Source organism: Colias croceus, chromosome 2 (genome assembly GCF_905220415.1).
Source record: "Colias croceus chromosome 2, ilColCroc2.1".
Taxonomy (NCBI): Eukaryota; Metazoa; Arthropoda; class Insecta; order Lepidoptera; family Pieridae; genus Colias; species Colias croceus.
In genome coordinates this window covers 5,122,932-5,141,093 of record NC_059538.1, presented here as the reverse complement: position 1 = coordinate 5,141,093, position 18,162 = coordinate 5,122,932, and the positions used below count along the sequence as shown (strand labels likewise).

Genomic DNA, 18,162 nt, shown 5'->3' with positions numbered 1-18,162 from the left:
TTCTACCTTTCAGTACCTTTTTATGAATAGGTTCATAGTCAAATAGACCTCTCTAGAACTACAGGTGCGAAATAAAAGAAAAGTGTAAGTTCAACAATTTATTGTTGTTATATGACAAAGATCACAGATCTTTTGACATTTCCATACCATTTAATTGTACTTTGGCTGAATAACACAAGAGTCAAAACTTTACACGACTAAAACATTACATAGAGCAAGTATTGTATTATTTTTGGTACCGCTTATTCCCAGTAATGAATGTTCAATTCATCCGAGTATCAAATTGAAATTGAGAGTAATTTATGCAATTTAAGCTTGTTGTGACGAGTCATTAACGTTGGCACGTAGATTATGGAATGTCGCAGTTCGCAAAGGCACTTGGGAGTATGAGGTCGCGTGACGACACTGTTGCTAGGAGCCGCGGTTTAACAACGCCGGCAAGGCGCCAATTCAATGAACCAAAGTGTTTAATCAAAACATTCGATACATGGGCGACGCTTTTATTCACAAACGAATAGAAATATTCTATTGAAATAACCTATAATTCAAAGTGGGTTATGAAGATTTAAGATCTATTAATATATAATTTTAACGACTAGCCCTGCTCTCAATACCTATTTGTAACATTTATGAAAATATTCAGATATTTTTTGATACCTATTATATCTTTAACTTGTTTATTATTCTCGCGATATTACTTAATATTAATAATTTTATTAAATTCGAAAACAAATATTTCATTAAACTCGATTCAGCATACAAGACATTGCAATTTTATACAAATAGCAAAAGCCTGGATAGAGATAACTATTTAAATATATTAAGAAAAGGTCAAAAAACTAATTATCTCGTTGATTGGGATTTTATAATGATCCAAAGTATTTTTATTAAAACTACATCTACACGAGAGTTTCGCGACTGTTAATCTTTTGAGGAATTTTAATTGAGAAGTCAAGTCAAGAAGCGAGTAGATGTAATTAGTCAATAATTTCAATTTATATAAAATTTATTTAAAAGAGTAAGTATAGGGTATGAAAAATATTCCGATATTTATGAAGGACAAAACAAAAACTTCGTTATTAAACCGAGATACTTCTGTAAAAATTACCACAATCTAAGGAGGGTTATAAAAACTGAAAACTGTATATAAGGCAATAGTGATTAACAAAACAGCGGAGTAACAAGGTTTTATTAAACTACTTGTGGAAACTTAGAGATACATTCTCTTAATATCGTAACAGCTATGTATTGGTTAAATAATATCACTTCAGTCAGTCAAAATAATAATTAAATGGTATGAATTGACTTAGATTCGCTTGCTAGTAAGGCGTTCATATATTCACACAATATATTTATCTATAGGATAAAATTCAATAACACTATAACAAAATTAAAACCTAAGGTGTGGCTTATTCTTCATCATGTGCCTGTAACAAAAAGAAAAATCTTTATACATATTTTTCTACAATATAAAATATAATGATTATGAATATCAATTATAAAGATGGAATCAGTTCAGTTCAGTATCAATTTAAAGACAGTTTCGTAACCCTTCATGTTCCACTTTTTTAAATAATCATAGTTATCCTTACCTTCGAGTCTAGCTCTCAAAATATAAAATGTCGAATTTTAGCGTACTAAAATAAAAAAAAAAACAAATATCTGGACCGCTATATGATCACTCGTGTTTATTCCGCTTTTGTGTTAAATACAATTTGACTTTGGGCACTAAACCAAATAATTCAGTCTAATACAAGTTCCTTTTGTGAGTTTATGAGTTATAATTTGGTAAGTGACATTTTTTGCCAACTGTATCATATTACAAATCAAAGAGAGTGTTTGTCTCAAATATTTGAATTGTTGTAAACAACAATAGACAAGATATTCACAATTATTCAAGAAAGAACATAGAAATGTATCATCCAAATAAATACTATTTTTAAGTTGGATTCTTGAGTAGCTTTACTTCCATTAGAAATAACTTTTGTTTCTTTCCTTCTATTTGTAAACATTAAATATCCATTCTGAATGCAAATAAAATTCTAATGAAACTTGAACATTTAAGTATTTTTTTTTATTGGTAATAGGGAAGCGCTTGACCACAATCTCGCCTGATGTTAAGCTGAGATGTGGTCTAAGATGGAACGCGCTTCCCTAGAAGGTACCTGTTCACTCTACGCTTGAAGACCCTTATATTTTACGCGTCGGGGAACACAGACTCAGCATGTTCCAAGCATGTTCCAGTCCCTCGCGGTTCGGATAAAGAAATAGTAAATAAATCTTTTTTTATATAAGTATAAGTGTAAATAAGTAGCGTATCACATATTTCAATATACCATTTAAACTACTTATCAAATAAATAAATAAAAAAAGTCCACATCCATACTTGTCGAGCGTCTCCCAGAAGCCGAGCAGCGCGGCGCGGTCGAGATGTCGCTTGGTGCGGCTCAGGTTGATCACCGTCACCGCCCACCGCGCCACGTTCGCGTCTAGCTTCATCTCGTCGAACTTCAGGTGGAACGCGCATACTGCGGATAATATAATATGTTTATAGTCGAGCCAATTTAATAGGCAACATTTGACGTCTATCAATTTTATCTTCGAAGAGAGGTAACCTGCTTAAAAACATCGATTAAAGTGTATTAATCAATACGGATTTGAAACATTTGTCAATCGAATTTATTAATTTATGATGATTTTTATTCACAAGTAATCAATGCATTCGATTCTAGATGTCAGATTTCGATTTTTAGAGTAACGTCTCTAGTATTTAAAAAGAAAAAAGGTTTATTGACACAAAATTGTAGCGACGTCAGTTCTTCAATTCAGAAATTGTTTATTATGTTTAGGATGGTTTATCAGTAAAATGAAATCTTAAAATAACTTCTATCGGTCATTATTATTATAAATATGTAATCGTAATTGAAAAAAGTTAAGCAAATGTGCAGTTCTAACAAAACGAAATATCATGTTATTCTATGTCGTCGTTACTAGGTTACGTTGTTGAATTTTGTTGAACTGTCAAATGTTGCCTATTAAAATGGCTCTACTATAGTGACGTATTTTTTATTAGTAACTCAGGCCCGGAACCACAGACACAATAGGAAATCTATTGTGACCGATCGGGCCGCTTGGGGCTCAATGGGTTAACGAATGATAAATGTTACGCAGAAAAAATGATTTGTTATTGAAATTTGGAAATGTTTTAATATTTTTTTGCAGTAAACAAAATTCATAAAGCGCGTTTTAAGGTGGAGGTGGTGTCGTAGCCTTGGCCGAATAAAAAGTGTATATAAATAAAATTATAATGATTTTATGATTTACGAAATGAGGGTATTTTATAATATTTTCAATACAAAATATAATCATTATCATGGAATGTATTAGACGTGAATTATGAATGACTATAACACATAGTGTATTACAAAAATTTACAAATTTATCGGAAAAGTGAAAAGTAAAAACTACAATTTTTTTTTTATGTTTTAAAGTAAAATAGTGAAAACTAGGTAATTTATTGAATGTTTCAAAGAGCCAAAGAATTCAACACTTCAGGACTCCACTAGCTACTACTCACTATTAGCAAATATCTGCACAGGGTTTCCATCCCAGGGCCAGCCCTTGAACTGCCAGGCCGGTCCCTGCACGAACACGGCCACCACGCGGTCCCATTCCGCCGCTGATAGCCTGCTGGGATTGTCCACCACGCGATATGGGACCTAAACAATATTTATATAATTTAAAATATACATCTATACTAATATTATAAAGCTGAAGATTTTATTTGTTTGTTTGAACGAGCTAATCTCAGGAACTACTGGTCCAATTTGAAAAATTCTTTCGGTGTTAGATAGCCCATTTATCGAGGAAGGTTATAGGCTATATATCATCACGCTAACACCAACAGGAGCAGAGCAATGCGGTAAAACCGCGAGGAACAGCTGATATTATAATAAAATCATTATTTTCCTGTGGATGGCCCCAAAAATCGTCTTTTACTGGACTTGAAAAGGATGAAGCTTTTTTTGGTTAAATAAATAGTTAATAATTCAAATAAATACCGTTATTGTTGTTGCATTGTTGGGTACATTGTCACCAGATGGACCCTTTCGCCTCTGCAATAATACTTCATTTTCACGTGTGGCGCCTTCGGCTTTCTTTTGCTCCACAGCCACGAATCTGAGGTAATAATGTTGAATATTTTATTGGGAATTTCATAAAATGACTGCCACATAAATACTAGAACAAAACAATGATCAAAGGAATAAACAGATAGTATAAATCTATAATAAAAATAACTAGACTATATTTATTATTTGAAATGAATTAATTATTATAATAAGAACTTTCACTAATATGTGAATTGTAAGCATTTCACTATAAAAGAGGAGATGAATTAAACATTCTATAATTAAGAAGAATAAACTGTAACTAGCAATGAAAAATTTTATCATTTACACCTACTTAAGATCCTGAAGCATATCCTTAACATTGAACATAGATATGAGTGACGTAGCAGCTGCGGGTATGATGATGATGGGCGTTCGAGATGGTCTCTTCCCTCCGCCCGTTGGAGGCCTTGCAGCCGCCACTGGTAAAAGCTCTTTACGACCGGGCGTGCTTGGTATAGGGCCGTTTTCTGCAAATTTATGTGTGCCATTTCTAATTAGTAAGAGGTTGTTAATTTTTTTTTAATAAAAAAACAGGTGCACCTGTCTTTCTTTCGCATTCATTTTTCCTTGGATAGTTCATATTGCAATTGATACAACAATATAATATGTATATAGATGGTGGATTTCTATTACACAACACAACAAAAACTGCACATAATATTTACTGGAATAGATTTAATTTTGTCTTCATCACACAACAAATAACATTGATCCTATAAGGCGTCATTTTCAGATCCATAGGAAAGACTTTTCTTAACAACATTGAATATCACGACCACATAATATTATACTCACGTGGCATTTGTCGTGGATGGTTCGGCGTGGCAGGAGCTCGCGCCGCAACGGGCACGCTGGGGCCCTCTGTCACTGACTTCAGTGTCATACCATGATATGTTCCCATAGTGTCGATTTTGAAGCCCTCCGTTTCTGCAACATGAATATTGTTATATACAAATCAGTTTATAATAGCTCCAATCTATTGATCGGCAAATCATTCTTTTATGACTCAAGATTGTAGATATTATTTTTATTTATTTATTAATTACTCAAAATTATACAAGTAAAATAGAAAACTAATTAAAAAGCTAAAATCAGAAAAAGTGGCTTTATCACATTTATTTCAACACTCAATGCACTGATGTAGACATGAAAATAATAAAGATTCAGTTCATTCATTGAAGTATACATATTTGATACGAAATTATACCTTCTTTTTGCCTAATAAATCTTTCCTGATCGTATCTGTTATACTGTGTTTGCTGTGCAGGGATTGTAGTTGGTTGGGGAAGCACGACTGGTTGAGGCCTCGGCACTCCTGCCCTGCCTTCTTCCCTTGCTTTTATACTTCCAAGTAGTGCTCCAATGCTCTTTGCAAATATCTGAAATAACAAGCTTAAACTCAAACTCAACAAATTTTCAATTAATTGTATGTGTTTTATGGATTACTTTTAAGCTACATAACCAATATTAAAATTAATTTCATTAAAAAATCTACACTCGATTAATACAAATTCATAATAAATTGTATTAATTTCACAAAAGTATAATCCCAGCATCCATTCATGCTGCAAAATCATTATTTAGCTTGTCCCTTTAGTCAAGGTTTTATGCATTTATTAATTAATAAAATTGTAGCTTAACAAATAAGCTTTAAACTATATTGAATGTATTAGAATAAGCTTCTTACTTTTCCATTGCTCTGTAATACTGTTGTCCTAGTCCTCCACTGCCTTTCTCGACTGATAATATCCTTGGTGAGATCAACATCATAATCCAATATAGCCCTCAAGTCTGATCCAACCACACCAAGTGTATCAGAGTAGTCATTACTTTTAATTGTAGTCCTTTTTTTAGCCAAACGTTTTGCCTTAATAGCTGCAATCTTTTCCACAGACATGGCTTCAGATAGAGATCTGTAAGAAGAGAGAAAAATATTTTTATTTTATTACTTTTTAGCACAGAGCAGTGGTGGCTCAATGGTGAGACCTCGGATTTCGAATCGATAAGTCCGTGGTTCGAGACCAGGCGAGCGCGCAGGAATTAAATTGATTTTTCAATTTATCTGCGCATGTTGTAACATCACCACTGCTCGAACGGTGAAGGAAAACATCGTGAGGAAACCGACATGTCGAAGAATTAAAAAGTTCGACGACATGTGTCATCCGCCAACACGCACTTGGCCAGCGCGGTGGATTATGGCCTGTACCCTCGCCTCATAGGAGGCCCGTGTCCCAGCAGTGGGAACGTATATGGGCTGATGATGATGATGATGACTTTTTAGCACAACGTGTATAAAATTTAATTTCTTTGTGACTCAAACTAATTAACAAATAAAATCTTACTTGATATTGTCAACGGTGACAGAAGCTTCTTTAGGTGCATCAAGGCGAGCTGCAAGTTGCTCTCGCACTTTTTGTACATGAATCTCTTCAATACGAGGTTTCTTGGCTGCTGATTCGCCACCATCATGGTCATGTGTTCGTTTAACCTTTATTGTTTAAAATAAGCATTTTATTACAATCACAGTACAAATGATTGTAATATCGGTAGTCAAATTCATACATACCTGTGTTGGTATTTCTAAGGGTGCACTTTTGTCAATAGATGCACTAGTTGCCGTCTCACCATTAAGATATGCAAGCATATCCTTACGATCGGGACGGCGCACAGGTGGTATATTTGCAGCCTGTAAAGAAAAGCAAATATAGATCGTATGATTGTTGTTTTTGAACAAAAAAATATATATTTATAATATTTGATATTTGCCCGATCATTCCTTTTACTGCCTGTCAATGATTCAAATATACTCAAACTCAAAGTCATATTATAAATACATTATTTTACCGTGCACTTGCTTGTATATAAATAAAATATAACGATTCTCACTTACAGCTGCTTGTTTTACATAAACAGGATGGGTCAAGTGTGTATTTTTAAGTATGAAAAGCAGGCATTCCAAAGTGTAATATTCTTTTTCGCACCCCTCCTTGCCCGAACTGCAAAAAATATATAATAATTTGAAAAATTTATCCATTTTTGTTAGATAATAGGTTACCTACATTCGATTGTCATAAAGGAAAAACGGTTACTTACCCCCACATAAGATAGTTTGTTTTAACATTTTTCGGCCACGAAAATTCGCCAAATATAATTTGGTTGTCCCGTTCAATAATTTCTTTTTTATTTACGTTATATTGTCGAAGCAAACTCAGTGGATCCGCCATGATTACTTCGTCTTGTTGGCGTTAATAAACAAACAGAATTTTGCTCAATATCTCTCCGTAAAAGTTCAACAAGCTACGAACATTATTTGCATAAAGTCAACGAAAACCTTTGCACTTTTATTTATTAATCACTACATAACACAAGATATCAGAAATTGTTGATACACGATGTCAAACACAACGATCTCCATTTCTATTTTTACAAATTGTCTGCTGTCAATTTGTTGCAAACGAGTAACAGATAATGAAGGTGCATTCATTATTAGATTGACAAAACTATATAAAAGAAGTTCAACTTTGATTTCATATAATCATTTAAAAATAATTCAGATAATTTTAAGGAATTTTTAAAATAAATCTGTAGTTGAGTAAATAATAGTATTTACTTGTATTTGGTTTGTTATTGAATAAAATAACCTAAAGTATCTAAACCAGTGCAAACTTAGCACCCCATCTATGGAATTTTGGAATTTTGGAATTTTGGGTCGAAAATGACCTTGATCGTTAGGTCCCCGTTAGGTCCTTTAAGGTCCCACAATTTTTTCGTTAGGTCCCCTTTAGTTTTTTTTTTAATAATTTTTTAAATTTTAAGTATAAAAAAATGCAACTTTAGCACCCCATCCATAGAATTTTGGGTCAAAAATGACCTTAATCGATAGGTCTCCGTTAGGTCCTATAAGGTCCCACAATTTTTTCGTTAGGTCCCCTTTAGTTTTTTTTTAATAATTTTTTTTTAATTTTAGGTATAAAAAAGTTACACTTTAGCACCCCATCCATAGCAAAATTGGCAAATTTTATCAAAATCGTATTCTTTACCGTTAGGTCCGTATAGGCTCATCATTGAAATTGTTGAATTATTTATTTTATTAAAATTATAAAATAATAAAAACCTGCGCATGCGCCTTAGAGCATTAAGGCATGCGCACATCATACATAAACAATGCGAAATTTAAATTGGTATCGTTTCATTTATTAAATTTAAATCAATAAATAAATCTATACTAGTCACGTCCGAAAGATGAAACTGGCTTTTTATTTCGAAAATTTATTTGGCAACACTTGACAGTTAACTGTCATTAAAACCTGAGTTGTTGATGTGTCAAAGCTTGTCAAAGTGTTTTTTTTTTCTGCAATTTTAGCTTAGGATTTTAGTGATTTCTAAAAAAAAAATTAAAAAAAATATTTTTGAAAACATGACGAAAACTTTAAACTATGATTAATAAATTTAAAATGAAACAATTTGAAAGAGATGTAATTTTCAAGGAAAAACAAGAGTGTTTACGAGAAATATCTCAATGCATTGTTAAGTGTGACTTGATATTTTGATGCTTTTCATCTTGATTGCATTGCACATTATTATAAGTAGGTATGATTTGTTTAATATTATTATTTTGCATGGACGATACCAGTAATCAAGTTAAAAACTATTCAAGCAACAATATAAAATTGAACGATCTGGTCCGTTCAAAATGTTTAAAGACACAAAATCAGTATCTCGACGAGATTTATTCTTTGACCGAACCATGATAATCATGTTGAAGAGCAGTACAAAAAAAACAAGATGGAATAACTGCAGACATGGAAGAGTTAACAGGTTCACTGTCCACAGACCAAATATGGTCTGTAGAGTATATAGCACTACTAGTCCACAGACCATATGTGGTCTGGTCGTCCATACGATTTCCAGGCTGTTTTTAACAGTGAACGTGGAGAGATCGTCATTTATTTCACGTGGACTTGACAGAACATAACCTATATACCAAATAGTGTCGGGACATAGGTAACAGATGTACCGTTTTATCATAAATAATTGCTGGACGGACATAAAAACATAACTGGACGTGTGGAACAATTCTCACTCTATAAGCTGGACAGTGAACCTGTTAATGATGTCAGAGATAATGATAGTGATTCTTATTCTTTATTCGCGTCTGAACGCGGCTTTTATAACGCGGATTTAATATGATTATATTGATTAAACAAAATTTAATTGTATTTTATTATGTTTTTTCTTACTTTCACTAGCTGTTCTTTTTTTTATCTGTATCAGATAACAGTACCAGATTACATATATATATAATATTATATAGATGAAGAGGTTGTTAATCTCTCAAAAAAACAAAGCTCGTAATAATAAATTAAAGTATCAAAACTTTATTTCCAACTATAACCTAAGTTACCATAATTATGATGATTGACCCTACGCAGAAACGCCGCGATGACATTCCAGATAGTGTGGCCCTGTGGCCGCTACAAAAAATATATATAATACACCTTAAATTGACACTAATACACTAATAGTTATTTTAAGTCTAGGTTGAAAAGTAGGTTTTTAATAAATAAGCACTCTCAGAACAATAGATTTATTTAATAAATGAAACGATACGATTTTAAATTTCGCGCTGTTTATGTATGATGTGCGCATGCCTTAATGCTCTAAGGCGCATGCGCAGGTTTTTATTATTTTATAATTTTAATAAAATAAATAATTCAACAATTTCAATGATGAGCCTATACGGACCTAACGGTAAAGAATACGATTTTGATAAAATTTGCCAATTTTGCTATGGATGGGGTGCTAAAGTGTAACTTTTTTATACCTAAAATTAAAAAAAAATTATTAAAAAAAAACTAAAGGGCACCTAACGAAAAAATTGTGGGACCTTATAGGACCTAACGGAGACCTATCGATTAAGGTCATTTTTGACCCAAAATTCTATGGATGGGGTGCTAAAGTTGCATTTTTTTATACCTAAAATTTAAAAAATTATTTAAAAAAAAACTAAAGGGGACCTAACGAAAAAATTGTGGGACCTTAAAGGACCTAACGGGGACCTAACGATCAAGGTCATTTTCGACCCAAAATTCCATAGATGGGGTGCTAAGTTTCTTCTGTTAAAAAAATATTATTAATTTTGTAAATAAAATAACTCAAATTATTGTTATTTATCAATAAAAATTATTAATTTATCATCAATTTATTAAAGTAGTGAAACGTGTATAGGTACAACACTTTTTGATATAAACAGAAGTTGACAGAACGAAAATATAGTGTCTAATATGGCTGCCGGTCGATTCTTATTTTACTGAAGACAGTAAAAAGTTTTTCTAAATTGTAAAGCGCCAATAACTACAATAATATGACATTGGACTGATAATAAATTAATAATGACTTCAACTCCCAAGTCTGAGAAATGTGGGCAAGGTAAGAAGATATTGTATATTCTTAACATTCCACTTGAGACTACTAATTTATTGGTATTCTACTTTTGTACTTCTTATAAATAGTTTCGCTTCTGCATATTTATTACTAGCGGAGTCTATTAAATAACGCATTTGAAACGCACGCTTTCTCTTAAAAACACAGTGTTTCTGTGCTCTATGTGTTTAAAATAAGGACACAATTCATACTTTTTTAGACACAGCTCGAGCTCATGTCGCGAAATATTATCAACAATGTAAATAAAATATTAAAAATATGTGAACTTAAGTTTGAAAATGACATAAATAAGTTTTTATTTCGTAATGAATGTTTTTAAAAACTAATAATCTAAGCAAAAACATGTACCTATGCCTGCATTTTATTAAATATATTATTTTATCATTAATCAGTTATCAAAACAGAAATGTAACAAAAAATTCCAGTCAAGTGACAAGTTTTGTAGTGGTTGCCTTATATAGGATAGCATAAACATTTTTCTATATGCAGTCAGATATAAGTTTTATTTCATTCAAGACGGATTACTTTATGTAGATACCTACTATATTTATTATTGAAAAAAATTGTATAAATAGGTACTGAGTTCAATTTCATTATGTCATAGATTACATACGCTATAAATATTCATAGATAATTTTTTTTTTAATGTTTTCCTCTAAGTATGGATTCCGCAAGTTTTGTAGGTAGAATTTGAAGACAGTATTAAATTAGATCTTGCCTGTTTCAACAAGAAAAACTATAGTTTTAAATGAATTGGTATTTTAGGTAATTTACTTTCCTGAAGTATATACCTATAATATATATATATAATTTATTTTTGTAGGTAGAAATTATATTTTAATGTAAAAAAAGTAATTATAAGTTACATAGGTACATAATATTATTATTTTTTACCAAAATGTCGCAATATTTCTTGGGGTGGATGTTACAACTCCAAATTCTATATTGGGATCAAATGAGAGCAATTTTCTATCAAACACAAATATAATCCTGTTATTCAGTTGATAACCCATACCCAGTTATTGAGTAACAAAACCAAAAAATAATACAGGAGATCTATCTATCTATATCTATGTATGTATCTTGTTTTTCCAAAAGTTGGTTGAATATTAACCCATTGACCACCGAGCGGCCCAATGAGACCACGACACAATAGATTTTCTATTGTCTGTGATTCCGGGGGCTGAGGGATTAAATTGACAAAAATTATAAATATTAAAATAATAGCTAAAGATTCCCCCACAGCCATTGTCTGTGGGCCTGGGATTATATCCAACAGTGAAATCGGCTAAGTAGTTCCTGAGATTAGTGCATTCATACATTATACATACAAACTCTTCAGCTGTATATAATTGTACTATTTATAGTTCGTCATGGTTTAGCTACTGAGTCACCAAACTGTAGTAATTATTAAATAGTGTGGCCCAAATACTAATTCGCGATGCATAGTTAATGGAATGTGAAGATCGGGCCACGCGGGTATCCGCCGAGCGCGGCCTTGTTCCGTACTAGCATGAGAGTTAGACGCCCTATCACGGGTCATTAATGAATTTGCCTGTTTAACATTTGATTTCAAGGTTCTATTTATTTGCAAAGGTCATATTGTACTATTTGATACAACAAGTTGTTGAGGAATTACGCAAAATATCCATTAAAACTTTAAATGTAAAAGCGTCAAAAAATCCAACGTTCGCACTTTATAGGTACTGTTTACCCTGTATGTATCTACCTAACATAAATTTTTTGATGTAGGTAACTAGTGCTAAATTATTTTGGGAAATTTCAATTTTTTTTTTCAATGTCATTATCGTTTTTTCATTTACAAACTCTAATGTTTAAAGTTTAAAATATTGCGTATGTAGACACGATTAATTTGTTTGAGTTTCTAGTAATATGTGAAAGTTATTTTCTTCGTGCTCCCTCGGTCATTTAAATTGGCCGTGAAGTGAAAATTCAAATAGGTAGGCATTGTCACAGTTATTGTTTTACAACGATTGTCAATGAACAATTTCTCTGCTGATATATTGGCGAAACGTAATTTTTCAGTTAAATGCAAGATTAATTGACTTATTCGACAGTACAATGATAATCATCTCCAATAAGTTTGTTTAACGCTTGAGTAATATCGAAAACACCTTTGAAAGAGCCGACGCAATTTAAAGGCACATCTCAGTAAGATAAAATATATTCTGATGTCGATCAATATCGTATCGATGCAATAAATGCGGTTGGCTTGCAATAAACGTCAATGATCAAGGAATTTGAATGCACGGGATTGCGGTTTCCTCTACAACTATTATATTTCGCTTAAATTGGCTATCACCTACGTTGAAAGATGAAGCTTAGGAAAGACGGAGACTTTAGAATGCAGGTTTTATAATATTATTGTTTCTTAACCTTTGATCCACCTAGAAATACAAATCGTCAACATAATTCCACATCTTCCAATCTTGTTATTTTAATGCTCTTGGTGTGAAAATAACTTAAAAGAGTACACTTGCGTGTGTCTGTCAAATGCTAGGTCGTTGTTATTTTTTACTAATTTAATCTATTTTTACATGCATTACTTTAAAAGAATATTAGTGGACTACAAGTGTGCCAAATTTCACCCAGCAATAGCGATTTTGGTAAAAAGGGGTACAAAGTTTTTGCTTCACGTATTATTTAGATGTACCTAATACATTAAACTGTAACAATTAGCGGCACAGCGGCTCTAGAAAAGATTATATAAATGAATTTTTAGTTTGCCTCGTAATATAACACGAATATCATACCTACCATATCAGAAAATGTAGTTAAAGATGTTATTAAAGTGTATTCATAATGTACGACCCACTTATAAACTGCCTCTAAAATAAACGTTAAATTCATTATATTTTACAAATGTTCAAGCAATGTGAAATCATTATCTCTATTGTATTATAATAATTATAATTTGAGACAGTTACATAGCAATGCCTACGTGCTTTGGCCTATCTGCTAAAGCTCCATAACGGGACCTCGACAGAGACTTGTACTACCGCCTAGTTTCCATTTCCTACATTACATGTTTTAGCCTTTCTTAATAAATTTACTCAAAATAATTGTGTATAAGTAATTTAAGTTTATTGTAGGTTATTACTTTTGAATTTTGATTGACATATCAAGGCAACGATAAATGGACCGTCCATTATACTTTAAATTCGTAAAAGCTAAAATATCGTCATTAGTTACTACAATAATTTACAGTGATGTAAATTATAGATAAAAATAGTTGATGGATGATACTACATTACACCGTTACACGTGCAATTTAATTAAAGAACTTTGATGTACCTGTGTAATCTTACCATTTATAATTCGTGGATGTAATATCTGAAAACATCATGAAGTGTTTCTGAATGTTAAGATCCGTTATGGGGAACCCATTTGCACTCGGCACAAGTCATTATTTCCTCCATTACCTCAAGCTATTCGCATAGCTTTGTTTGCGCAAATGTTTGTTTGAATGCACAAAGTACCTAGCGAATCTTGATTGAGGTTGATGTTGTGTTACGGCAGGTTGGCAAAATGCCTTAAGTGCTCGAATAGCATTATTAGAATTTGTCGATGTTATCTTTCCTTTTGTTGAAAGTGAAAGGTTTGTACTATGGTATCTTATTTCAACTTATATCTCGAATCTCTAGTCGTCCATAACGCACTGTTTGCATGTATCTTGTATAATATATGCGTTTGTGACGATTTAGCGGTCTGCGACCGTTTCTAAACGATTTATTGTTATTACGACCTTATGCGTAACTTGTGAGGTGGTAATGATGTTTAATGCGCTAATATCGTGACTCTTGGAGTTGGATGTTGCAACTTGCAACATGTAAACAATAAAATTGGCCCAGAATTCATATACTATGTACCTACCAAGTAAACTTGCATCTAAATACAAACCCATAAGTATATTTTTAATACGTGAAGAAAAAAATTTTAGACGTTTTTTACGAAAATTTCACCCCCGTGGCTCTACTCTACTCCTAGAGTGATGATATATATATAGCCTTCCTCCATAAATGAGCTATCTAACACCGAAATAATTTTTCAAATCGGACCAGTAGTTCCGGAGATTAGGGCTTTCAAACAAACAAACAAACAAACAAACTCTTCAGCTTTATAATATTAAGTATAGATATGGAGAAGTACAGAATACTGCAATTATTTAGATATCGCATATCGCATTAAAAAAAAAACTAAACACTACCATTCATTTAAAACACAGCCATGTGTATTGCAGACTTTTATTTATGATAATGGTCCATTTTCGACCAAAGGGCTACTAAATAAGTACTTTATGATTGCGAATTTCTTAATCATCGGTTACAAAACGATATAAGAGGATTAGTAACATAAAGAGTTATAACGTTAGTACATACGTTGACTAATCGATTCGACTTACGTTCACAATTATTGCTAAAATTCTCTGAGAATATCTTATATTTCATAGCTTGGAGCTTGTGTAATAAAAAACCACATGTGATAAGCGCATAACACAATATCTCCTAGCAAAAGTAGTTTAAATCATCATAATGTGTTTTATTGTATTTACAAAAAAATAATCTATACATCTATACATATAATAAATCTGTAGAAGGGTCAAATCTGTACATTGAAAATATTGAAAAAATAACTAGCAGGGGGTGTTACTGGATCGATACCAAACCCAAATATGTGATTAAAAAAATTTTTGTCTGTCTGTCTGTCTGTCTGTCTGTCTGTCTGTCTGTCTGTCTGTCTGTCTGTCTGTATGTGAAGACATCACGTGAAAACTACCGGTTCGATTTCGATGAAACTTGGTATAATTATACCTTATTATCCTGGGCGTAAAATAGGATACTTTTTATCCTGGAAAAATACGTAGAAAAAAAATTAATCTTAATTTTTCTTAATTTTTCCACGCGGACGGAGTCGCGGGCGGAAGCTAGTCGTTAATATAATAGGTATAATTTTTCAATAAAAAACATTCCATAAAGATGAAAATCTATACATTTGCTATGATAATAAATCCCATAATATGATCAACTTACATTATTCCATCCGTATATTGATATGTTTGCCATTCGTTATTGTTGGGTCGATCAACTTTTATTGGTCCGACGTGTACGGATCATGTCCCTGAAGGATAATTAATAAACATGAAATCATAAAGAGTTAAATTCGTTTTAATTATATTCCTTTTAATATTTTCTAGCATTATTGCGAACAATATTTTACTTGTTTTATTAATTTGTGCGTTGTTTCATGGTTGTCGAGGGACTAAATGCAATTTTCCAGTACTATCACATTTGTCCCCATGCCACAATGCATTAACAAACTTCGCATCACGAACACATACTATCACGACCATAAATACCAAATACACTCCTTGTTTCAGTACATAATTATTGACATCCAAACATACAAACCATTTTTTTTTTATTGGATATAATACGATTTTCAGGCATTTTACTTTTGTCCCCATAAATCACCTACATGACACAGGTCTCACAGACAACCGTAATTTAGTTATGAAACCAAAACACATATGGCGCGGTAGATTCCTAAACAACAAGCTAAACACAATAATTAACGGTCGGGCTCAAACGCCACTTTGATTTGTATAAAATCACGGCAACAGTCGTCCGAGCGTTGTTGGTGAGTGTGGGGTGGCTTTTTTGTCAGTCCGTCAGACAACTGTGATTAAAACGTAAGTACTTGATGCATTGTTATCAATTATACTACACGAGATGCGCTTTCGTCTATATTTTAGTGTGAGCTGAGATTAATATATAAAATAACAATAGTATTTGCTTGGCGGCTCAAAATTTAAAAAATGTCCCGCGGACAACCAGTCACTTGGTCAACCAAAGTGGTTGTACCATGGACAATTTGGTTGTCCCTAGGACAATAATTATATAAAACTTATACTTTAACAGTTAAATAGTTCATGTTTTGTTTATTACTCGGCTGTTTCGGGAACACATTTTTATTACGCGATTTTATGTCTAGTTTAATTGTAATTTTAACATTTCAAAAATCAAGACGCTACTACTACAACTAAGATGTCCCCATATGAAAATCACATTATACTTCATTCATTCAGTTTTATCGAGAATCAGTTCATTTTAATTAAGTAAAATCAATAATACGATACGTAACAACCTCGCCTTAATAGTTTTTTTGTAAAAAATATCACTATTTCCGCTTTACTGAAACTTTTTTATATATGAAACATTATTTGGTTGTTCAAAAGACATCATTCGTTTCAATTTTAATAAAAATATTTCGTATTTTGGGTGTAAATAGAACAAATATCAAAACATTATTTATTATTTAATATTAGAAGAAATTGTTTTAATTCTTAAGGGAATTTAACATTTAAAAAAGTACTATTGTGTAAGTTGTCCAAAGGACATTATTTCCCGTGAATAGATCGGTTCGTGAAGTTAAATCCACAAATGTATTTAATCAACATCACTGCTGCTTATATAATCTTAATCTACGAAGAATTATCTTCTAAATGAAATAGTAAAATGCTGAAAATTAAGTAAAAAAAAAAAATACGAGAAAATTATGATCGGGACCTTTAAAAATTGATTGACCCTGTTACACTTATAAACGTGCTGTATGAACCGTAAAATAATCATGGATTGCAACACATGGTCAATTATATGTCAACATATATTTTTTATTTATTATAATTATAATAGTTTCTAGATGTGTGTGTTCATGGGACAACTTTTCCACGTGTACATTTTCTAATGGTCTGTTTGTGTAGTGACTGCATTATTTTTTTTAAACCAGCGCATCGCTCGCTATAATTGTTTTTTGATAAATACTTTTGTTAGAATATTAGAATTCAGTCCTTCAAACTTGATAGTGCAAAAAATTACATTTATCCCGCAAGGATAATACTAAAAATAATCTGTTAGAAATTGAAGATTTTTTAACGGATTTTAAACGCGATTTATTCATTATATTATTTTCCCGACGTTTCGAACATTATGCAGCGAGCGTGGTCACAGGGAGACTAGTAATACTAGAATTACTAAATGTACAATACTCGCGTAAAATCAAACACTAGAAAATACTAATAATCTGTTATTTTAGAAATAGATAATACTAGCGGTCCGCCCCGGCTTCGCCCGTGGTACATATTAACGTTTTCTCTACATAAGAACCATCCTCGTACTTCAAGGAATATAATAAAAAAAGAATTATCGAAATCGGTTCAGCCGTTCTCGAGTTATGGAATTACAACGAAAAGTGGCATTGATTTTTATATATTAGACTGCGAACATAATACACTCACCGGCACGGAATCTTGGCCACTTACAAATTTGCCGATAAAAAAAGTTTGAAGTGTTTTTCACGATTTTTTTGTATGCAGATATGTTAACATATTATTTGTTTAATTTTATGGTAAGAAATCATTGAGTTTCAGAATAATCTTTTACCACTTTTTAAGAGTTACTCGAAATTTGTGATTTGTGCGTTTAAGCCGAAGTTACGAATTGTTCGTTTTAAACTTTTTTCAATATCT

General features: G+C 32.1%; 2 protein-coding genes across 2 annotated transcripts in view; one reads left to right on the top strand and one right to left on the bottom strand.

Moving 5' to 3' along the window:
- Nucleotides 1–85: 85 nt before the first annotated feature.
- LOC123699412 (parafibromin) lies at nt 86–7,593 on the bottom strand. The gene is made up of 12 exons (XM_045646360.1): nt 7,266–7,593; nt 7,063–7,168; nt 6,739–6,858; nt 6,515–6,660; nt 5,860–6,085; nt 5,380–5,551; nt 4,968–5,099; nt 4,465–4,639; nt 4,062–4,179; nt 3,578–3,719; nt 2,387–2,528; nt 86–1,427 (listed from the first exon to the last, which is right to left on the bottom strand). Exons 1-12 carry the CDS (start codon nt 7,394–7,396, stop codon nt 1,391–1,393), a joined length of 1,647 nt encoding a protein of 548 aa, XP_045502316.1. The 5' UTR covers nt 7,397–7,593; the 3' UTR covers nt 86–1,390.
- Nucleotides 7,594–10,444: 2,851 nt separating this feature from the next.
- The window catches only part of LOC123699171 (guanine nucleotide-releasing factor 2), a 33,677-nt gene continuing 25,959 nt past the window's right edge, over nt 10,445–18,162 (top strand). The window contains exon 1 of the mRNA XM_045646096.1: nt 10,445–10,601. Coding sequence (XP_045502052.1) covers nt 10,565–10,601 — 37 coding nt within the window. The 5' untranslated portion in view covers nt 10,445–10,564. The remainder of the gene's footprint in view (nt 10,602–18,162) is intronic.

Coding starts and splice junctions, on each gene's coding strand:
- LOC123699412 (XM_045646360.1), bottom strand. CDS start 7,396: ATGGCGGATCCACTGAGTTTGCTTCGACAATATAACGTAAATAAAAAA. Junction 6,661..6,738: donor CCTTAGAAATACCAACACAG/GTATGTATGAAT, acceptor TAAACAATAAAG/GTTAAACGAACACATGACCA. Junction 3,720..4,061: donor ACAATGCAACAACAATAACG/GTATTTATTTGA, acceptor AATATTGTTTAG/GTCCCATATCGCGTGGTGGA.